Below are 24,760 nucleotides of genomic sequence, written 5' to 3'. Positions count from 1 at the left end.
TCTAGAGAGATTTGCCATTTCATCTATAAGCTGATGAACTTATGGCACCCTCCAAAGTGACAGCTCACACTGGACCACTATGAATTATTTCTATTTTAGACATCTTAAATACCATTTGACTAAAACAAGGACTCAAACCACATACAGTGAGAAAGCCACTCCTTAATGCCTGTAAAAGTCACAGTAAGTCTATCTGCTTGACAAATGGTGTCTGCAACAGTACTGAAAGTGGCTTTGCTATGTTATAACATTAACTCTATCAGTACTCAGTGAAAGTCTTGTTAAGTACTCTGATGAGTAAGGTCAGTCTCTAGCAGCAATAACCCTAATTCATATCCAGTGCAATCCTGTATATGTCTATTCAGAAGTAAACTTCATTGAGTTTAATGGGACTTATTCACAGGTAAGTGTGTATAGCAGAGCTTTCCAAACCGTGTGTCGCGACACATTAGTGTGTCGGTGGCAGTGTGTAGGTGTGTTGCGCAAAATGCAGAAAATTGTGCGGAAGGGCACCGCAGAGCTCCCTTACTCGCGTTTGCTTCCCTTGGCCCCTCCCCCGGAACTTCCTAAAGCAGCTAATGTTAAAGCAGCTACGGCTTAGCTGCTTTAACATTAGCTGCTTTAGGATCATGTGGCGTCTTGACGTAGGGCGTTCGTGACTGGCAGTGTTGGAGCAGTACGGCGAGGTAGAGGTGCGGGGCGAAGAGAGGGGAGGGGAGACGCCGCCTTGGGAGCAGAGCTTGGCTGACGCCGGCATGGAAAAGTGGCAGTGGCCACCAGTCCTGCGAGATTTCAAGCGCGCCCTTTGCGGACTTCTGCACCGCGCTGCTGCGCGGCCAGGCCACAGTAATGCACAGGTGGAAATGCCGCCTGGGACTGCACCAAGTGGGCTGTCCGCCATCTTGGCCAGTCGGAACGGCGCTCAGTGGAAGCCAGAAGGCTCAGAATCAGCGTGCTCCCAAGCACCCGGGCGAGCACAGCTGCAGGCTGTCACCCAGTCAACCCACCTGCTGCTGGCTGAAGGGAGGCCACCCTCCCAAACCCAATGTGGCAAACAGCAAGCCACCCACCACGTGGCACTTATAATTTGATTTCTGCCATTTATTTTTATTTTCACTCTGCTGTAATTGTGGATTAACCACCCACCGGCAGTGTACCACCGGAGAGTGCTAGAACTGGACTCTGGACATAGGCATTGCAAATATTTACAGCAATATAGCCTTGTAGTGAGACATACATATTTATACCATTTTTATTGGACTTTTGCTTCTCTACTTCATGTGTTTTTGCAGCTAGGCTCCTACCTGGGCCTATGTGTCCTAATATGTATTATAAATACTTTAGTTAATTTTGTTTATTTTTCACATTTTCTTGCACATATTTACATACTGTTACTCATAAATGACAACAATGTACGTTATTACCTTACAAATCATATATTTTAAAAAATATAAATGAAAGGTTTTCATGAGATATGTTCTATCCCCATGCATTTTGTTATTACAATTTATGTATGTGTCCGTATCTCTTACAACGGGTTAGTTTAACCTCCGGTTTGCTAGTAAAACTGAATTACCGTGTCATGAAATGATGCATGTCTAAAAAGTGTGTCACCAACATGAAAAGTTTGGAAAGCTCTGGTGTATAGGATGAATATATCATGAATGAGGGACATCAGATACACATATATGGGAACAATTTATGTGTGGGTGGACAAATACAACTGGTTGGCAGAATTCTAGATAATACACTATTACCTATTTACAACATTTGTATACCGCTCCACATCCAGACAGATTCTGGAGCAGTGAACAATACAGATAGGATAACATAGAAATATATTTCACAGTCATAAATTGAGTTTGCTTCACCACTATCAAGTGAAAAGGGATTATTATTCCCATTTTCATTTGTGCAAACTAATACTTAAGAGAACTTCCCAAAATGACTAGACCTGTAGGGAGATTTGCTATATTACAATGCATCTGGGCTGCCTCAGGTATTATACATTTCCTACATGGATAGCACTTCTTGGCAGATTATCATGTTTACACAGAGAAAAATAAGATGCACTTGCAGTCCTCACCACTGAGTACTTGCATGTGTCTCGCAAGGGATATTCCTATAGGTATTAGCTGTATAATTAATAATATCTGAAATGTCCCGTAACAGTGATGTGGGGCAGAATTTTTTCCAGTGCTTCTTTTTTCCATGGAAAATGTTTCATTTCATAAGTTCATTAGTAAAAATGATTATATGCCAATTGCAAATATAATAGTAGGTAAGTTTGGCATTTTCAAAGTTGTAATCGATGTTTTTCAGGTGATTAACCCTAGAGAATACATATATGCCACCGGAACACATATATATTTCAGAGTGAAATGGAACTAATAAGAAATGACAGTGAAACTGAAGGTGGCCCAACCACCTTAGTTGAAGAGAGCTGAACTCTGTTGAAACAGATGAGTGGTTGTCAGCATATCATGTACAATTCTTTGGGTTGCTAAAATTAATCCTGCCAGACAGAAGGTTATGAGTTTGGATCCCTTCATTTATCCTATGCACTTCTGGCAAGAGCCAGGCAGTGTAAGAGAACAGAGGTGATTTTGCCTCCATTCAAAATACAAAAGAGCAGCTAGATGGGCCTGAGCCCATGTAGCTGACTTACCTTTTGGTGACTGGGGAGGGGACTGGAAAGGCCATAGGATACTGTGCAACCTGGCCTCTCCTCTTACCGCCTCATCCTGCTCATCAGCATGCCTCCTGTTCTCCCTGACTTTTTGCGAGGTTGCAGTTGCAACCTCGGTGCAACCTTGTACGAAAAGCTTTCTACAACGGGCTGGGAGAAGAAAGATCCACAATTGGATCTCTTCCCCTGTGCTCTGTCTACAGGTGTGGAGGAAACCCACAGCATTCTATGAGGCCCCAGATGCTGTCTAGGGGGCCCTAAGATTGCTCTCTTAAGAGTGCAATCCTATGGACGTTTAGACAAATTCCTACAACTCCCAGCATTCCACAGGAAGCAATGCACCCTTAGGGCACAATCCTACAGAGACAGACATTAGCCTCTGAACTTGGAGGCTGGTGACTATCCTATGCACGGTGGCTGAAGCATGGTGGTGATCCTCTCCTCCATGCTCCGACTGCCTTGCATTTTTGGCTAGACACACAATTCTGTGTGTCTAGCCAGGGACTTTGGAGTGTCCCTGCACATAGGAAGACTTATAAAGAGGCGTCTGTGGTCTCCTCCTCTCCCTGCCCCCCTTTTGCCCCCTCTGTGCTCTGTTTCTGATGGAGAACCATGCCAGCTATGAGGAGGTGGGGAGTGTGGTTTCTGGGAACCAAGAACGGAGTCAGGGCTCCGACCTTGGTTTCCAGAAACCGAAAAATCCTATGACCCTCTAGACGGTGTCTAGTGGCCATAAGATTGCTCCCTCCATGTGTCAACAGTAAATGCTATAGCCTTTACATTTGTGCAAATATTCCAATAAAAATGTCTACATAACATAACATCTAAATCACACTGAGTGTGCTTTAATTTTTTCTCTCAAATATTTCATGTCAAATACATCTGGTTTGGGGACAAAAAATTAACACAGGGCACATTTTTAAAGCTTTGTTGTTTACTAAATGCAAGTAAAATAAACATGCTAAATTAGATCTCTCTAGCGCATCAGAAAAGTTTCCGATGCAAACTGATTTTTGTCCAATGTAAATTAGGTTAATGTGCATTGGAAAATTTTCCAGTTCAAAATTTTCTGGAAACTCTACATCACTGGCCCTTAATCAACAAAGGCGTTGATGTAAACATAGTTATATCAGTACAGCACAAATAAATCACGAACCTAGGCACAACACAAAATCTGCAATCTTACGCACAATTTTTAGGGTAAATGTGTTTAGATCATGCTGCGTGACCAGGTTTAGTTAGTTTGAGGATTTACTACTTTTCTGCTACTTCGTTAGTTATGTTTTTCATGTAACTGTTTTATTTTTTACAAAACCTTTGAGAACATTTTACATATATGTAACACTACAGAATCTTACGCAGAACAAGATGGAAGAACATTATAAAGGAGATAATGACTGAATTTTGAGAGACAATTACCCATATGCTCTGTGAAGGATAGGGCTTATAACAGAGTACTATGTGGTATAATTGTCTCTGTCCCTATTCTTTTTCAAGAGGTGCAGCTTTCCTCTTGTATCGGCCACAAGTGTTACATAGATTTTTAGCCATATATGTGAGAGAAGTTGATTTGTTAGTGTCTTTCCCTTCAAAACTGTTAATGGACCTCCCCTCTAGTTTTCTGGTAGGGAAATGAGAGCATTGCACTTTATCCTTTCTTATAAGGGGTGCTGTAGTTTGTTACAAGTCTTTGCTCGATCTTTCCTCTCCAGGGGGTTAGAGGGCCAATTTAAACACGTTGGCAGATGAGCAAAACAAAACTTATCCATGTAGCATTGCACATACCTGGTGTCTCATTTAAACTGGTTTGCCTTGCGTGTTCACATACCAGGCATTCATAGCCTAGACAGGTGCTGCACTAGAATTCTATTACAAGATGCATAAGGCATAAAGGTCTAGTTTCAATGCAACGTAAAGAGCATACAATGTAAGCATACCAGTACATCATTCTTGCCTGCCTGGCATCATGTCTTACACGATTTCTGCTGGTTCACAGTAGCCTAAAAACATTGTCCTTACTTTGTGTTTCCTCCCCCATGGAGCCACAACCCACCTCTGTACCTTTCAGTGGGTAGCAAGTTAGCTTACAAACCCATTTTCCTGACGCTCTCGAGATACAGACTTGCATCCCTCAATAGTAATTGCTCTTAGGGCTGCTTCACAAATGGCCAGGTTCTTACACAAATGGCCCTACCTGCTCCACGCACGTATCGGTTAATCATAGACACGCATCATATAACATGCGTGAAAAGGGCATCATCACACCTGACAACGTGCATGCTACTGCGAGATTACTTTCGTGCAGGAATTTCACCCCGAGTGAAGAGGCCCTTAGCTTTTCGTGGCAGGGTAGTTACGGACTATGTTAGGGCCTCATTCCTTCGGGGGGGGGGAAGGAAACTCCTCCCCAGCTCTACTGTAGAGACGATGTGGTGTCACAACTACCGCTTCCTTGCTCTCCAGATGGCCTGTGTACGCGTGTGTAAAAGGTCCCTCCCTCCATCCGTCTAGGAGCCCCCCCCCTTCCCCGGATGTCTCAGAATCTCTTCACTGCCCCTACAAGGCCGCTCTCTCCGAGGCTAGGCCCCGAGTTCCTGGCGGCGGCAGCCCCGGCATGGGCGAAGCGCCGTGAGAGCGAGGCCCGAGTCCGGCGGTGCGAGAAGCAGGCAGGCGGGAGCGAGGCCGCGTTTGCCTCGGGGGCACCGGCGTCAGCGGCGGCCGCTGCCACGGCACAGAAGACGGTTCACGGCCGGCCTACCACGTCGGCTCTCTTGTTCGTCCCGCGGTTGCTGCCGAGCGGCGGCGACGGCGACGAGGTCACGACGGCAGCGGTGGGGTCAGAGGGTAAAGGTCGTTCCCCCAGCATCCTCCGTGCGGGGTGCTCAGCCATCTTGAATCCTCGGGACAAGAAAATTCATGCGGTGAGTTCGGCCCTATTATTCTTCCCCCGCCGCCTCCTTCTCTGCTGCGGCCCAACCGAGAATCTCCCCGGGGAGTCCGCGGGCGCGTCGGGGAGGCTTTCCGCCAGGTCCGGTCCGGTCCGGTCCGGTCCTGCCGGGGCCAGCCTCATCCCGCTCGGTTTCCGTTTGCTTTTGTCTCTCTGAGGGAGAGGAAGGGGGGGGGGAGAGATGTGTGAGGGAAAGAGGAGGGGGAGCAGGACGCCGCCGCGGCGGCCCAACGCTTGAGACGGGAGTGCAGGCGCCCCGCGGCCCTGCCCGTTTGCCCGCCCGCCATCCCTTCCCCGGTGCCCAGAGCGGGGAGGGAGGCCCCGCCGCGGGAGGCGGCACAAGGGAGGCCTCGCTCGTCGGGGCCGCGGTCCCGCTTCTGCTCTGTCCGCTTCTTCGCCTGCCCCGCAGCTTCCTTTCCCGCCGCCGCCGACCCGCTCTTACCGACTCTTCCTTACGTCCCTCGCCGAGCTGTCGCTTGGCCTAGTTGTGGCTGGAGTTGCCCTTTATGCTGCTGGAGTGCGAGCGCAGTTCGGGGCCGTGTCCGAGCGTCGCGCCCCCCCCCCCCTCCTCCTCCCCCGATGCCTGAGGCTCTGGGTAAGAACCGATATAGCAGAATTTGCCCCACTTCCCGTACACTGGCGGGCGAAGGGGGCTTCCTAAGCGCCAAGGTGGCCTTTGCGGACTGTTTATTGGAGCCCCCGATCAGGAAGGCCCGGAATGAAAAGGATTCCCCTTAATTGCCTGTTGCCTCGGGGTTCTTTGCCGCAGACCTCTGAGCGAGCGGCTGCAAAAGAGTGTTTTTCCGGGCCCCAGCGATGTTTATAGAACAAACTTCCAACCGGGTGATTGTGCGCTCTCCAGGATGAGGTCTTGGGTTGGTGATCTTGTTTTTGTTTTGAGAGTATTCGCTCAGTGTGGTGTTCAGTGCAGCTCGCCGTCGATAAGCTGATAACGGGCTGTGTGTAAATAGTTAAACTGCACATTTTCCTCTCCAGAGGAAAATGCACTGCACATTTTCCTCTCCAGAGGAAAATGCAAGGCGATCCTTTGTTTGTGTTGAAGCTGCGTGTAATAACGTGATCAGACCTGTCACATTTTAGGGACCAGAAGTCAGGTTTTGTAAGACTAAGTTTATTTGGCCTATCAGGAGAGCAAACTTAAACATGTTGTGATGGAGTTTTGTTATATGTTTTGGGTGTTTAACGTTTGAAGGCGATACCTTGTATGTAACACAACTTTATTAGTATATATTTTGTTATTATCTCATCATGGTAGGGCACAGTGGATGTATCTGAGCTTACCTCACCCCCGTTTTTTTAAAATGATATCATGCCTGCTTTTATAATTTAAGTTGAGATGTGTGGTGTAGCATTCCAGGGTACTAATTCTTGGGTCTTATGATGTAGTTTTCAGGAGGGTTGTGAACCTCCAGACAGCTGGGTGCTTGGGTGCTGTGCTGCCTCTCATGCAAATTTTGGTACAACTAATGTGAAGGAGCAGACTGTAAAATTCTGAAATAAGTGTGTGAGTCTACTAGGCTTTCTGCTAGAAATTTATGGTGTTTAAGGCCTTTCTTTATTGTTCTTTTCCAGGAAGCTTATGGTGCAAGACAGTGATACTGAACATAAATTGTTTTACACTTTCCAAATATTTAGTGAAATATTGAGGAGCAAAAGTCAGTATCCTCCTCCCCACCAATGCCAATTTGTGTATCAACCTCACATTGCAGAAAATTGTTAGTGGATTCTCAAGATATTTGATTAGGCTGTTCTTATACTCAAAGTTATGCTTTAGTGAAATTTGTGTGAAAAGTTATAAGGTACTCATGTAAGTGAACCTAAGCTCTTCTGATGTCTTTGATGGATATTTTTATGCAATAAACTTAGCTTTCCCCAGGTGGGGCTCATGTATGGATTGAGTGAAGTTGCACAAAACCTTGAGCTCTTTCACTGATTATAATCTTGAGTTAGCCACGCAATGTATATGTTGAACTGGAATGATTAAAATTATACGGATTGTGAGACAGTAATTCCAACAAATAATACATAACATAATGTTTATGATATGATAATACTAGTACTCACAAATACATAGGGTTGGATGTAGAGTTTGTGGTCGTGGAAGGGACTGCAATCTCGTAGAGGTTCCCATTGGAGGAATTGGGGAGGTGATTTCCACTGATTTCTTGTGCAGGCCTCCATGCTGTTTCCAACACTGTTCCAGACGGCCTCCTTAACCTCTGAAACAGATTTTCAGAGGGAAGAAGGAATAGGTGAAAGCTACCTCCCTCCTTCTTCCAATGGGAATTTTTTCTCTGAGTGGAGTTCCATTCAAAGAAACTCTGGATCCAAGCTATATGTTATTTGGAAATCATGAGTTGTGGCAACTGAATCACTTGCACAGCAATCCTATGAATGTTTACTCAAAAGTAAGTCCAACTGTGTCAAATGGAGCTTACTCCCACATAACTGTGTATAGATTTGCAGCTTAAAGTGGAGTGCTCTTCTTCACCCCCTACCTGTTCTACAATGTGCTTCTGAGATGCTTTCCTCTGATCATTAATGCTATAGTTCTATATACGTTTATCTGGAAATAAATTTCCTTGAACTCAGTGGGATATTTCTGAGTAAACATGCATAGAAGTGCATTGAACATTCACTAGACAGTCTGGAATATAATAATTAATGACATAAAACTTGAGTTTATTTCAAGTATTCTCAAATTCCCCACATTGTGACCAGCACCATTTCATTGGCTGCGCTTGAACATGATGGTAATCGGGAATCCTGGCTTAAGAAATCATGATGTGAATGAGCTGCGCAGCTCATTTGCTTCTCTCTTCACCTAGTGGTTTAAGTATGCCCAAACATGCCAGGATTTGTAAGTCAACAGCAAAATCTGGTTTAAAGCCGGTTTATGATCCTGGCTTATTTGGGCACACTTAACAAAAATCATAGGTTCAGATGTCATGCAAAGCTCTCTTCTGGTTCATTTACCTTACTTCCTCAGAAGAAGGAGCACAGCAGGAACAAAGGTTCACATTGTGGTTATGAAGCCAGGATTCTTGGCTCATCATTACTTGCAAATTTTCCTTTATCCTCTAAGTTTGTTCATAAAAATGTTTGCAGTAGTTTCCAACTAATGCAGTTATGAGTTCCTCTCTCTTTTAAAAGGATGTTTTAACCAATAATGGTTATTTATGGTGGAATGTTATATATTTGATAATTACACCAAGTTAGTGATCAAATATTGACAGTTAATATAATGCCATGCACTGATTGTGGCTTTTCGCAGGTAATGACAGCTCATTGGGGACAAGTGGGAGACAGTGGACATGCTGCTTGCATGTACCTGCCACTTCCGTTTTAATTCAGCAATCCATGTTCAGCTCCTTTGTAGGTTCCTGAGCGTGACTTCTGAACTTGGACTACTGGGTTGTTTAGGGGCTAAACAACTCAGCAGTTCACCTATGGTTTGTTGTTGGGTTAACTACTAGGTTGCTTAGTCCCTGAACAACCCAGCAGTCTGAGTTCAGATGGCATGCTCAGCAACCTACAAAGGAGCCCGTTGGGGGTCGTTGAGTAAAAGGAGAAGTGGCGCACATGCTGCAGGCAGTACTCCTGCATGACAACCCATGGGTTGTTTAGCCAACGTGTTGTTACATGCGAATCATGTCATTGACTGCAGCTTCCCAGTATATACATGTGCAGTAGACACTTGTACAATCATCAAATATCATGAGTTACATGCCATTCACATACTACTTCTTATCTGGATGTGCTTTCAGTGTAAACAGTATATAATGTTTGAAGCAGTCTTTGCCCTCTGAAACTCTCCTGCACTTCCTGGTTTGCTAGGGCATCCCAGTACACATTGTGACATGCTAGATGTGACATTTCATGAGTCTGAAGGACATCAAGCTGTTAGTATTTCTTCATTCTCTGGAGTCTCAATATACAATCAAATTTCAAAGAGGGGACTGACTAATCAAAGATAAATAATTCTGGTGATTTAACTGCTTCTATACAGTAGTCAGCGTAGCTATTTGTATGCCCACCTGAGTACCTTAGCTTTATTCTATCTTTTTCACATGCTTCTATGTATTTTAACAATTAACAATGCAATCCTATACATGACTACTCAGAAACAGGGGCCACTGAGTTAAGTGGGGCTTACTTCCAAGTAACTGGATACAGGATTGCATCCTCAGGCTTTGTACAAATGATTTAGTAGTGATGTCAAGTTGTTTTAGTGATAAAATAGAAATATTGTATTTATTAAATGTCATGATGGCTTTGAGTTCTGTGTTAGTTTTAAAAGATGAATTCATACACTTACAGGCAGTTGAAAGATCTGTAACCTGTTTCAAAGCTTTGTATGGGATTTGCTGTATCCACAGGTTTCATGTCAGAAAATGCTTCTTTTAACTTCATGGACAGTCCAGTGCAGAGCTCCTGTATACACAGGTGGTAGCCTCTGCATTGGGGCTCTAGTGTTTCTGTAACTCAAAATTTCCCTTTACTGTATCATTAAAATGTTATTTTAAAGTGTTATATAATACTTTTCTACAAATCAGGGTTTTCAAAAAGCTAAATTTAGCTCCTTGGGTTATCTAAAGAAAAAATACAGGAACTCTTTAAAAAAATATAACAGCTTAACTTTATTCAGTTCTAAAACAAAATCTGGAGCATTTTCTGCATTACTTTATTGATAAGTTATATTCCACCTATCAACAGAAATTTTATGTAAGGTGGCTTCGATGATGAAACAGACTATCTGATTTGAAAAAATCTGTAAGCTGCATGAATTGCTTCATCTGGTCACTGCTGTTATAGGAGGTTTGATTTAACTTTTATTCTGAATAGACCATGTATATTTCTATTCATAATCTATTAGCAGTAGTAGTATTCTTTAAAAAAATCTATAGAACTTGAATGCATCTTGGCAAAAGATACTTTTGATAGGCCATGCAGTTGCCCTGTCTTGGCAGCGAGATTCTAATGAATTAAAAAAAGTTGTTTGGGTTATAATGTACCCAGATACTAGAAGGCTCTTTTGAACTGGTCAAATGCAGAACCTGTTTCTAGGATTGCAAACTATAACCCCCACCCTACCTGGCCTATTTCTGTGACTTTAGTATGCAGCAACCTTCCCCAGCCTGGCACTCTCCAGATGTCTTAGACTACAATTCCCACCATCCACATCTAGAGTGACCATTGACTGTGCTGGCTGGGGATGATGGGAGTTGTAGTTAAACATATCTGGAGGGTGCCAGGTTGGGAAAGGCTGGTATGCATGAATCAGCAGGGCAAGCTTTTCACAACATGGGGATAAATACTATCACCTGTTGATGTCTGCACATCAAGTTGCTGTTATGAAGTACAGGAAATAAGCAGGACTACCTATTGTGGGTATTCTAGGTTATCTTTTATACAAGAGAGGAAGATAATGTTGATGAAGATAGCAGTTCTTTTATATCATGCATGACCTTGGGATTGCTTAGTATTGTTCCGTTGCATCAGAATAAAAGGAGTGGACTCTAGGTACCAAGGAGAGAGCAGTGTAAACAGTATCTAATAACATTTAGTAAGACACAGTTTTCTTGGTGCCTTGGAAAGCTGGGATGCTTTTGACATGCTAAGACTTAAAGTACACTTGTTTTCATTGAAATAAGTTCATTTGGCATGTATGTTTAGGTCTCATTAAAATAATAAATTTGATACTCTATTAATGAAGAATTAATTGAAACCCTTTTATATTCCCAGAAGAATTATGTATAAAATATATTGGAGCCTAAACGGTCGCTGTCTCTAATGTAGTTCTATACACATCCGCACTGTAGTATTTGACTTGAAATGTTAGGGCATGTTTCGGCCAACATTAAGTGCATTTAAGTCAGTTTGATTTCATTCAGTGGGAAAGATTTAAGCATGTTCGTAGCTTTAACATTAAAATCAGTTGTGCTTAAATGTGTTTAACTTTGGTGAATAATGCTCTCTGTTTTTCGAAAAATGTATACGTAAGTAAATATGCATGTAAGAACGATGAATGGAGTCTCATTGTAGTATCGGCTAAGTTTCAGATCAGATTTGTGCAGTACCACAAATGAAAAAGTGACATAGTTAACAATACCTGTTAGGAAGGGTACACGTTCACTGTTAAAGTCAGTTAGGAAAGATACCAGTTAGATGTCGGCAATGGTGCTAGGCATGTTTATCTGGGAACAAGCCCTATCCATATTAGATGGATTTCTAATCAGAGGTATTTTCTTCCCCTCATTTTTATCTGAGGCTTGAAGTGGAAAAATGAAGAAAACACGTCTGAAAAGTTCAATACTTTTTAAAGCAGTGCTTTAAAAATACATATTGTCATATAGCAAATTCACATTGTTGCAAATCTTTCAGATCAGGGCAGTAATTAAATGTAAGTGATGATATTACTACTGCATTTGACTGGATAAATAAACAAGCCACACTCTTAGAACTTGATGCTGGGAAAAGTATTTTCTAATGTTGTAGAGTACACACATCCGTTGTTGTTTTTGTTGTTGGCTGTTTGGTGCAGCAGTGCAATTTGGGAATCTGCTAAGCATATTGCTCCTGCAACTTGGTGGTAAGACACCTGTATGTACAACACAATGGCTGGATTCTCTTACTTTTCATTTGCCTCAGATTCCTCCATTTTCTGCATCAAGTGAAGAAACAGTATGTTGGAAAATACACAAAGAACAAACTAATATGCAAAAAGAGTTGAGAAACTAATTTCAGTTTGTTCAAACCTTCAGTTTTCTGAAGACCATGAAGCTCATAGTGAAAGTTTAGAATCGGAAGCTATTGACATTGTTTCTGATTAGAGAAATAAACTTGAGCTATGATGTTATTTTTACAAGAATATATTTATTGAGGTGGAGCAGGATGTAAATGAGGATGGCTAATTTTATCTGTTTGCCGTTAGTATGATACTTGCTGTGTAGAGGGTTAACAGTAAAGTCTAATAGTATTATAAAGTGTAACTGAATATCCATATGTATTGTTACTACTCAATTACATTATGGCAATGTTTAGTTTTTGAGCTTTTTCTCAAAAATATGAGTTCTGTTTCTGCATAAAAGTGCTGATGCTTACATACTGTTTCTAAGCCCAGATAGTATAATTTTCCTCTTGCTTATTTCAGTGCTGGTGGTTTCTTTTTTCAATGTTAACCCCCCCCCCCCATTTTTCTCAGTTAGCAAAGGTGAATATATATTTAGCTATCATGGAGGTGTGGCAGTTTGCAGCTCCCTCTCTAACACTGGGTAGATACATCATTATTTGAATAAAATGAAGGCAGTTGTGCTATCATAATATGTTGTGCAATTTTATCTGCATAATGGTTTGGATCCAGACTTAGACCTGGTTCACATGTGATGACAACCAGAGTATGGGTTGTTGAATCCTGGGTTGTCGTTATGTGCAAACCCAGAACTATAGGTTAACTATTGGTTGTTAATCATGAACAACCCAGAAAAAGAACCCGTAGTTGGTTATTGGATTGTGAACTCTCGGTTGTTTTAACTATGGGTTATTGTTGCATGTGAACCATGGGTTGTTTCATCTGGCTTCAGAGGTGGTGGGTAAGAGGTAAAAAAAACACAATCCAGCTACTGTTAATGCCAATACTACAGCATCACAAAGGCATTTGAAATACAGGGAGGCTGCAGGTGAAGGAGGAGGGAATCAAACAACCCAGGAATTGAAAAGGCAATCTGCACTTTGCTTCATCATCTGGCAGAAAAATCATGGATAAACTCTGGATAAGGCAACAATCCATACTTTGGGTTGCTTCTATGTGCAAACCAGGTCACTGTTATGCTTAGAATAGACTAATTGAAAGCAAAGGGACTTTAGTCATGACTAATGTGAGTCCCACTGAGTCTAAGCGTGACTAAATCTGTATCCAACCCAATATATTTCATGTTCATAAGTTACTAAGGGCACAATCCTATTGAGATAGTTGGCAGCCTCTGAACTCAGAGGCTGCTGAGTATCCAGTGCAGGGTGGGAGGAGAGTGGCGGCTCTGTGCTCCAGCCGCCCTGAATTTCTGCGAGATGGGTGATTTCGCCTGTCTAGCAGCGGCGTCTCAGAGGGGGAAGGAGACTGGTGCTGCCATATGAAAGGTCGTACAGCTGCTGCCCTGGTCTCCTCCTCCTCTCTTCCCCCAGGAACACTCCCTTTTCCCTGTCTCCATGCTCCATTTTCCGAGCATGGGGAGGTAGCTGGTGCGGGTCTCTCCATGCTGGCTATGAGGGTGAGGGGGTGGAAAGCGTGGTTTCCTGGCTTCAAGCTCAGAGCCAGGAAACTGAATGCTGTCTGGTGGGCATAGGATTGCTCTCTAAAAGAAGTTTAGGTACATGTCTAGCTAGGGTATTTTGGTGGTAGAGGTGTCCCCTTCCCACTGTGTTCCTCAGGGAGGGTTGTGTGTGAGAAGGAGATACCATCTAGTAAATACGATTTGGGGCCTATTGAACTCATTTGCTTGTATTTTACTGAGTTTTCACCTGAAAGACATTCTTGGGATACTTAATAGAACAGCTGATTGTATACTTTGCTCTATTGAGAATCATTATTTTGGTTTGCTGTTCTTTGTTGACCACCCACATTTTCTTAGTTTCTGACTCCCACGTGGGTGTGGGAGGATCTTTGAAAGACTAAACAATTAAAATTCACCTTCTGCAATTGGAGGTGCTTCAGCCAAGAAAGTACATGTGCAGAGCTGGGGGGAAAAGAAAAGGATTACTAAGTAGTGTGTAGACCTGTTAGGTTCAATGTTACAGATGTCAGCCACAGTCCCTTTAGACTGGTCCATACTGCTAGTTTATTGATTTTGCTTGCATAAAGTAGAAGCTTATGTTTTTTTTCTCATGAAAGGTATCTTTCAGACTTTCAAAGTTACTAGCAGTTACATGAGTGAGTGTGGGCTCCTTTTTAACATGAAAAATACAAATATTAGGTGGTTGGTTTTGTTCTCCTCAATAGGCAGGAGCTGAAAACCAGCTGTGTGATGGTGGGCCTTCTCCACCCATGTAACCCCCAGCAACCTTTTCCTTTTTTGCTCCTGAAAGAGAGAAAAAATAATTTTCTCGCTTTCATCATCTTCATGGTTGACAGAGTTCCTGCTTCTATAGAGCCTATTCCTGAGCTAAATTCTGGGCTCCAAAGCCCAAGACGCTGGGATACATTTGTCTCAGTGCAGAGCTTCTATAGAGCCTGTTCCTGAGCCAAATTCTGGGCTCCAAAGCCCAAGACACTGGGATACATTTGTCTCAGTGCAGAGCTTTTAAAAATCTGTGTTATAAGAAACTTGCTCTCATAGAATAGTAGGGTTGGAAGGGGCCTACAAGACCATCGAGTCCAACCCCCTCTCAACATACTGTAGGAAAAGACAGGTGTATCATCTCTTCATGCAAGAGTCTTCCTGATCTGTTGCATCAGGTCTTTGCTTTTCAGTCTGGAACCTGATTTTCTTCACTTGGTTCCATTTGACATTCTTCCATTCCTTGAAGTTTCTACTTCATCTGTTTGTACTGCTGAAAATAGACAAGCTGATTTAAGGTTAAATTTTAAAATTTAAACAGATAAGGAGCTTGTGTTTTCAGTATGGAAAATTCTGAGAGACCTCTAGTTCTTTAAGTTTTTTCTTTTATTTTCATTATTTTATTTATTTACAATATTTATATACTGCTCCATATCTGGAACAGATTTCACAGCAGTAAACACAAAAGATAAAACAGTAAGAGCATAAAAAGATTAAAACACCACATTAAAATTATATTTGTTTAAAAATACAATGCCAATAAAAATTGTAACTGGTTAATTAAGGAATGCCTCCTGGAAGAGTGTTGTTTTCCGGAGGTGCTGGAAACAATGCAGTGTTGGTGCCTGCCTGACCTCCAGGGGCAGGGAATTCCAACAAAAGAGGGCCACTACTCTGAAGGCTGTTCTCCTGGTGGACCCCATTTGGGCCATAGGTCCATGTGAAACCACCAGGAGCAAGCCCTCTAATGACCTCAGTGACCAGGCAGGATGTTAAGGGAGAAGGTGCTGTCTCAGTTATCCTGGTCCTGAGTTGCTTAGGGCTTTGTACACATATACTAAAACCTTAAATCTGGCCTAGTAGCAAATAGGCAGCCAGTGCAGTTCCCTCAGCAAAGGAGTTGCATGCTGAACAGGGGCAGCTTCTGACAACAGCTGAGCTGCTACGTTCTGCACAAGCTCCAGCTTCCTGAGCAGCCTTAAGGGCAGCCCCACATAGAGCACATTGCAGTAATCCAGTCTTGAGGTTACTAGTGCCTGTACCACTGTGGCCAAGCTATCCCTGTCCAGGTGAGTCCGTAGTTGGTGAACCAGCCGAAGCTGGTAAAAAACACTCTGAGCCGCCATGGCTGCTTGGGCTTGTAGCATCAGTGATGGTTCTAGGAATACCCCCTAACTATGGATCACATCTTTCAGAGGGAGTGCAACCCCATCCAGAACAGGCATTGAGCCTATCTCCCGGATGTGGGAACCACTCACCCACAGGGCTTCCTTTTTGCCAGGATTCAGCTTCAGTTTATTGGCCCTCATGCAGCCCATTACTGAGTTTAGGCACTAGTCCAGTACTTGCACAGCCTCTCCTGATTCAGATGTCACAGGGAGATAGAGCTGTGTGTCATCAGCATACTGGTGGCACTTGGCTCCAAATCCCCTAATGACCACTCCCAGCAGCTTCATATAGATGTTAAACAACATTGGGGACAACATGGTACCTGCGGAGCCCCATAGCTCAATTGCCAAGGGGCTGAGGAATGGTCACCCAATGTTACTCTCTGAAATCTGCCCAGCAAGTAGGACCAGAACCACTGTAACACAGTGCCTCTGATCCCTATCCCATGGAGTCGATCCAGGAGGATACCATGGTCAGTGGTATCAAAAGCCGATAAGAGATCGAGCAGAATTAACAGTGTTGCACTCCCCCTGTCCCTCTCTCGATAAAGGTCATCCATCAGGGTGACCAAGGCTGATTCAGTCCTGTAACCAGGGTGAAACCCAGATTGAAATGGGTCTAGATAATCAGTATCCTCCAAGAGTGCCTGCAGCTGTTCTGCCACTACCCTCTCCAGAACTTGCCCAAGAAAAGGGGTATTTGCAACTGGGTGGTAGTTGTTGAATACCATTGGGTCCAGAGTGGGCTTCTTCAGGAGTGGTTGCACTACTGCCTCCTTAAGAACAGCAGGGACCATACCTTCCTGAAGGGAAGCAGTCACCACACCCTGGACTCACCCAGTCATACCCCCTTGATTAGCTTTTATTAGCCAGGAGGGGCAAGGATCAAGAGGGCACGTGGTTGGTCACATTGCTGCAAGCACCTAGTCCATGTCATCAGGCTGCAACAACCGAAACGGATCCCACAAAATTGGGCAGATGGTGGTGTTAGACATTCAGAAATCCGGTTTCCATCCGTCTCCTGGGCTGGACCATCCATTATTGCCTGAAAGATCAACTAATAGCGTAATGCTATGCGTGTGTACTGAGAAATAAGACCCATTGAGTTCAGTGTGCTTTACTCCCAGATAAGTGTACATAGGGTTGCATTCTCAAAGTACATCATTCAGTACTTCTGGTCCCTGGACCATAGTTTAAATAACGGGATTTGTAGAAAAGTTTTATAGAAAACAGCAGTATAAAACTGCCTGGTACAACTTCACAAATACTCTGATAATTCCTTACATTCTATAGAATTAGAAATAGTTTCCTCCTGCTTTGCAGTCTCTTCTTTTGAAGTCCTTGATATAGCTTTGCACTGGTGTAATTCTGTTTCGTTTTCATTCATCTAGGGGGAAAGAAGGAGCCTAGACACTGAATACATTTAACATCTTCTGACAGCAAAGGAAATTCAGACGATATTAATCTTACTGCACTTGTGTATCAATACTAATGTGATGAGTTTTTTTAAATAGTTTGTGGGTAAAATGTTGATTTTCACAGGCTGTCCAGGAAATCGGGTTGGAGGAGTATGGGGTAGCTCTCAATGTCCATGAGAACATGAAAAAGCAAGTAAAAACATTGTTTACATACTGTGGCGAGAAAGTACAGGCCTTGCTTTTGAAATCCAAAGGCAGAATGTCTTTAAGGTGTCTGACTACCAATACATTAGCTAATTTTGTACTGAAATTGCTAATGAATTTAGGTGACATCTGCTATGAAGTTCTCTGACATTAAGAAAAGGTTGGATTTCTTTTTGAGTGGTTAGGCTTTATGGGAAGGTCTTTTTAAAAATTTACCATATCTCATAGGCTTGCACTTAATTTTTTGTGCTCCCACTTAATTGTTATTTTCCTTGGATAACTTTATAAACGTGAAATGTTTGCTTACACTTCAATTTTATGTATAAAATATGGATGCCAAACTTATTTAAAGTGTTCACAACTTTGGGATACATTTCAAATATAACTTGATTTTTAAAAGATGTACTGTGTTTAATATTTATTAATTACATTTCTATAGTACCCCATAGCAGAAGCTCCCTGAGTGTTCCCAAAACAAAACTTAAAACCATAAAATACAGTCGTAAAAGAAATGTAATAGAAACTCATAAAAACTCATAAGAAGTTATAAAACAGAATAAAACTAGAGGAAAAACCAAAAGTAAAAGCCAGCAGCAGTGCATACTTACTATTAGGACAGTATTAAAGAGGGTTTCACTTAATGCTAACTGTTAAAAAAGACACAGTGCTAATTTATCCATTGGGAACTCTTCTGCAAAGCTCCTGTTGACAGTATGGCTGGGAGCATAATTTTGTTGTGTTCAATTTTCTGTCTTGCTGTCCACTGTTAATCTGCTATTTTTAATAGGCTATGAAATGCAATTACATAGAAATCCGAAAATCTTTCATAAGGAAGTTTAAATTACATTTTTTATTTTCTGTGCTGTGCAGAAAATAAAGATGTTTATTTCTCCTTTTGCTCTGTTCCAGACAGCTATTCAAAATGGCACCAATTAGGTCTGTCACTTTAGCACTGTTGCATGTGCTTTCTCCGTTTTTGAAACAGTGTATTCCTTTCATTGTCATAAAAGTGCACACGTTTAGATGCAGCACTTTGTGGTTTTAAGATTCCAAAGGAAAACGCACTACACTCTTGGAAATGCTTTGGAATCTCCCAAGGCAATCCAGCTTTATAACTGTAGGCACTTACTTAAAGTTCAAAATCAGTGATATTTTCTTTGAATGGCCATTGCATATGGAATCTCGATGCCAGTTCACAGAACTGTAACAGGGCTATAATTGGCGGTGGTGGTCAGGATGTATACATTTTGCTCAATTAAATTTTATCTGAATTACAATTGAAATAATCTTTAAAAGTTGCATAACAAACTGGCTTCCAAATAACACTGTTAAACTCATTTAAGTTCCATTGATTTCAGTAAGACTTAAGTTTGTGTAATTGTGTGCTGGAATATGGCAAATATGTTCCAAGTATTCTTGATACCACATGGCAGTTGTTGATTACAATGATACATAGCTCTTAAAAAGGCATGATGGGACTCTGATGCTTAAGATGAGAACTGCAGGAAACAAACAAAGGTTGGTATCCCCAAAAAAAGTATTTCAGGAAATCTACATGTTGTTGCAAAAGTACATATAAAGGCTACTTAAGCCATAGCTTGACATCACATGGATTCATATTAAATTGCAGGAATTCTCTTGACATTAAAGTACAAAAACATTTTTTGTAAATAACTGCAACTTAATAGGAAACTAATCCCCCTCCCCCAAGTATTTCATAAAGAGCTGTTCACATGAAGAACCCGTGTTCTGGAAACTTGTTTTGAGTTCACTCTTTCTAAGCACTGAGGCTGTGTTTATGCTGGTGTAATTGAAGCTGTAATCCAATGAAGACTTGCCTATGAATAGCCCACTTTGAACACATTGGGGTTACTTCTGAGAATTCATCCATTGGACAGGTGTTAAGGAGTTATCATTGTGCATCTTTACATAGGAATACTGTTCATTCTTTGCTATAACTCTTGATTGTGAATAATGCTGAAGTTAGTATTAAACCTTAAATGGCTGCAATTAAACTAAAGTTACTAGTCATATGAGCATGGTTGGACAATAGTATCACAGAATACTTCTGTAATGATAGCAAAAATGTGTTTCCCTATTCACTGGATTGTGCAGCGCTGTACATGCCTACTCAAAGATAAATCCTGTTAAGTTAAATAGGGGGTAGTTCCAGGTAAATAGATATGGGATTGTAGCCTTTGTGTGGTACAACAGTCTGCTTTTTTAGCAAAAATGAGAGCATACATCAGTAGGATGGAGGGAGCTTTCAGCATGGTGCAGAGCATTTTATCAATGATTAGGAAAATTATGGCTGCAGTAGAGAAAGAGATGGGAAACAGGGCTACTCCACTGGTTCTGCTGAGAGGCCAGCTTCATTTGGCTCCTCCTCTGCCTGAACTATTTCCATTCCAACTTCTGTTATAGGAACTATGATATAACTTTAGAAATAGGTGTGAGAATTTGCTTGTTTTTCCTCTTCCTTCGTTATCACTTTTTTCTTATTCTGTCATGTATCTTAGACTGCAAGCATCAAAATGTGATCTCAAAACTATGTCAATTATACTGAAAGTAGTTTCATATGTATCTTTGGAAAAAGCAAACTGGTTCTGGGCAGTTGCTTACTAATGAGACAAAATCTGGGTTAGATAATGGCCAATAGTGGTTTAGCATTATGAGAAGGAGCAGTGGTGAGCCTCAGATTCATGTGCTCTCCTCCCCTTGCTTTCTATGCCGATGAGGCGAGGAGATTGAAAGTTTCCACTTTTGGTTTTGTATAAACTGTTATTTCTTGTTACATCTGAACTTGGAAAATGGTGGTTTATTATAACTCTAGTTCAAACAAACCAGGATCAAACTGTGGTTTCAGTTCATGAGTTGTTTGAACTATCACAGTTAGAATAAATCAGTTTTTAACATTTGGATGTAATGGGAAACCGCAGTTAATTTGAAAATAAAAGTGAATGCTTTCAATCTCCTCCCCATGTGTGTGAAGGGCAAGCCTGAGGCTTGCCACAGTTTGTTCTTGGACAAAAAGTTCATATAGGGCCAGCGTAGTTGTAATGGCTTACGATGTTGTAAGGAGCAAGCTGTGAAATTCGGTGCTTCCTCTCCTTTTTCCTCACTTCTTGTGCATAGATCTATCAAACACAGTTTTTGAAACTAATATTGGAGACTGACATCTGAAGAGCAAACAACATTTGTTACGTTATACTAAATTACCCAGAAGTACCTGTGTGTTGTCTGAAATGCGTTGGATGTTTTTTCATTGAAAAACATCCTTTTCGTCTACCCCTGTCCTTTTGGCTTTTTGGAACTACTTTGCAAGGCTAGTTATTAATGTAATATTTATATTCTCCATAACATAGCTCTGGATAATATTGGTTCCATAATTGTCCAAAATTCCTTGCTGCCTTTAATGTTCTTCTTCCCATCTTATTGTAGAGAGAATCCCTCTCAGAGCTAATTTTGTTTTCATAACTTCACAGTCCACTAGCTTATTCAATCTTCTGTGTTTTTAAAGTACCATGATGTTTTTATATATCTATCAAATATATTGAAGACCAAACTTTGATTTTCATTAATATATCATGAGGGAAAAATAGGAAAAGTAGGCAAACCCTGGGTAGCCATGGACAAATGGGAGTAAGTGAGTGTGCAGTTGTCCACCCACTTCCACTGAGTTGTTTATTGTGACACCTGAACCCACCCCTGGTTATTGGGGGAAGAACAACCCAGACTTGTAACTCATGGTTTGTTCTTGAGTTAAAAGTTTGAATTGTTCTTCTTCTAACAACCTTCAATTCTGGGTTCAGACATAATGAAAAACAATCGAGGGACGGAGCTTGGATTGTTTAATTCAGTGGGAGTGGGTGGGCAGGAGTCAGCACACTCGCTCACTCCCACTTCCCTATCAGTAATGCAGAGATAAGGAATGGTGGGTTGTTTTTGACTTGTGAACCAGGTCAATGGCTGCATTCACATGTCCCGTTAACCCACGGTGGGTGGCAAGCTATGCTGGGTAGGTGGTTATGCAAAAAACCTACTCTGCCTCCCATCAGACAATCAGGCAAACAAGCTACAAAGAGTAGTTTATTTCACACAACCCTCGCCCCTCCTCCTCCTGTAGCCCTCCAGCCCAGCCTGGCAGGTATCCCAGCTTTCTTTGCAGTGGGAATAGAGATAGGGATGGTGGAGAATTCTGCCACGGACCCCAATGAGGCCAGATTCCAAAGAATCCGGCCTCCGGAGTCCGTGGCAGAATGGTGCACTTACCTCTGCCTCCCTCCGGATTCCTCAGGAGCCGGCTTCTTGGTGCGGTGATCCTGCAGAGCTGGCGGCCAGCTCCACAGGATCATCGCAGAGCAGAGCTGGCTCCTGAGGATTCCAGGGGGAGGAATGGATCGCCTCCCCCCGTGAGCAGATTCCCACTTGGACCAGCAAGTAGGGAATCCACCCATCCCTAAATAGAGATTGCTTGAGAGGAGCAGAGCGGCAGCAGTGTTTTTGGCTGCTCTTGCTGAGCAGCTCTGTAGGTGATCTCCGTAACCCATGTTGGTGTGACAGACAACACGTTAACCCACCACAGATAAAATAACCCTTACTGCAGAGTGTGGGTTCTGAGGGTGGCTTAATTGGGGGAATTAACCCATCACAGGTGGGAAAAACATTCCCCACACAACATGCTAGCCCACCATAGGCAGCTTAGGCTACTTACCGAGCATGGCTTAGCGTTGCATCTGAACCCAGTCAATATGTTGAAGTAATCTAAGAAGCCACTGGTAAAAATGTCAGGTGTTCAGTGAGTGGATTACTGAATTAGTGTTTTTTCCTTTTGAATATTAGTACTCCATTGTGAGTGTGTCTTTAAGATGAAGTGTCTCTTTTCATGGTTATGCCAGGATCTTTTCTGTATGCTCTGTTAGCGTTCCTTTGATCTGATTCATTAATATTGTGCAAGTAATTTACCTGAGATTAATACATTATGGGAGCTAAAATGGAAAATATTTTAAGTCCTGTAAAGTTCTCAGGAAAACGATTATGTTGGCCCTTATATTTATTAAGATGTTTTATTTCATGCCCAATATAATCTGTGTTGTGATTTTTTAAAAATTAAGAGAACCTTGCATTAGAGCACATATTTAGAACAACAAAATGCTGGCTGCTTGCTTGATGAAGTTTGTTGTTGTTGTTGTTGTTGTAAAATCATTAAAGTAAGAGCTGAGTATAATAGGGTTCATGTGTAGTAAATCTTTAGATAGCCAATTTAAGCAGAAGACAGTATGTTTAATATTAAAATGTTGAAGACATGTATATAATTTATATATGTATAAAACTAAAACTTGCAACTGAATTCTAAGCATGTTTACTTATCAGTAAGCCTCACTCCTTCCAGTGTTTTCAATCACATATATTCCTCCTGCTTTTGCCTGCTAAATTCTATTAACAATGTGGGGTTGTTGCTGTTTTTAAAAAAGAGTGATTTGAAAAAGAACTTTGTATACAAAGTTCAATCCTGGAGCACCTTGTTTACTCCTCCTCTCTCTTTGTAGCATAAAGCGGTAAAATGAGTACCCAGCTTGCTGGGGGAAAGGTAGTCACGACTGGGGAAGGCAATGGCAAACCACCCCACTATAGTCTGCCATGAAAATGCCAGCGCAAGCGGCGTCCCTCTAGAGGTCAGTAATGTCCCGGTGCTTGCACAGGAGGAACCTAGGGATGCACGAAAGTCATTTACCTGGTCTTGCAGCTTGCTTCGCGGTGGGGGGGAGGTGCTTCGCTGCTCCCCCCGAAGTTCAGGCCGGGGGGGGGAGGCTTCCCTCCTCACCCGGCCGAAATTCAGACTGCGGGGGAGGCTTCCCGCCTCGCCCGGCCGAAATTCAGGCCAGGGAGAAGCGCCCCGTCTCCCCGGCCGCGAACTTCAAAAGAAAAAACAAAACAAAAACGCCCCTGTGATAGGCTACGTAACGATTAACGTAGCCTATCACAGCTAGATCTGCAAAGTCAGCCGTGATAGGCTATGTTAATCGTCACGTAGCCTATCCCGGGTGACTTTGAAAAAAAAAAAGCGCGTACGCAAATGGCGGCCCCCATAGGGAGCAGCCATTTGCGTTCCTTATTTGGTCCCTGTAGTCTACGTAAAGATTTACGTAGACTACGGCGAAAATAAGGGCAACGCTATTTGCGTTGTCCTTATTTTCGCCGTAGTCTACGTAAATCTTTACGTAGACTACAGGGACCAAATAAGGAACGCGAATGGCGGCTCCCTATGGGGGCCGCCATTAGCCATACGTGCTTTTTTTTTTTTAAGTCACCCTTGATAGGCTACGTGACGATTAACGTAGCCTATCACGGCTGACTTTGGAAATCTAGCCGTGATAGGCTACGTTAATCGTTACGTAGCCTATCACAGGGGCGTGGTTTTGGTTTTTTTTTACTTTTCTTGTAATGGCGGCGGCGGCAGCCGGTCGAAAGACCAGCTGCCGCCCCCGCCCCTGACGAAGACCTGCCGAACCGCCGCCGGGACCCGCCGCCAGGGGGGACATTCGTGAAAGGTAAGTCCCATCCCGGGCGGGGGGTGGGGGGGCGGAGAATTTCTCCCTGAACAAACTTCGGAGGACCGAATGCGTTGGCACTCGGCCCCCCGAAGTTTCGGGGTGAAATTCTCCCCCATCCCTAGAGGAACCTTTCCTTTCCTTACATAGGTTAATCGACAGGGGATTTGGTTTGGACTGGTAGTTCAGATTTACATACCTTTTGTTCCCCCTCCCCCCACTCTTGTTTGATTCTGATTCCACTGTGGAGATAATAAATTGCAATACTTGTTGGGTGGAATGGTATATAAGAAGTAAAGGTAGTGGAGTTCTGTGAAATGTAATATTTCAATTCTGTTTTTAGTGACTGCTGCTTAGTAGGGGTGCACGAAAGTCACTTACCTGGTCTCGCAGCTTGCTTGGCGGTGGGGGGGAGGCGCTTCGCTGCTCCCCCCGAAGTTCAGGCCGGGGGGGGGGAGGCTTCCCTCCTCGCCCGGCCGAAATTCAGGC

General features: G+C 42.7%; 1 protein-coding gene across 4 annotated transcripts in view; it reads left to right on the top strand.

The window, feature by feature from the left end:
- The first annotated feature begins 869 nt into the window (after window positions 1–869).
- The window catches only part of CNOT2 (CCR4-NOT transcription complex subunit 2), a 72,571-nt gene continuing 48,680 nt past the window's right edge, over window positions 870–24,760 (top strand). For all 4 annotated transcript variants that reach the window (XM_084810500.1, XM_084810497.1, XM_084810499.1 and 1 more), the window contains exon 1: window positions 870–5,610. In XM_084810500.1, coding sequence (XP_084666626.1) covers window positions 5,221–5,610 — 390 coding nt within the window. In that variant the 5' untranslated portion in view covers window positions 870–5,220. The remainder of the gene's footprint in view (window positions 5,611–24,760) is intronic.

This window comes from Heloderma suspectum, chromosome 7 (genome assembly GCF_057233095.1).
Source record: "Heloderma suspectum isolate Gila_16-S chromosome 7, 16-S_ref, whole genome shotgun sequence".
Lineage (NCBI taxonomy): Eukaryota > Metazoa > Chordata > Lepidosauria > Squamata > Helodermatidae > Heloderma > Heloderma suspectum.
This window is presented reverse-complemented; position numbering and strand designations above follow the sequence as displayed.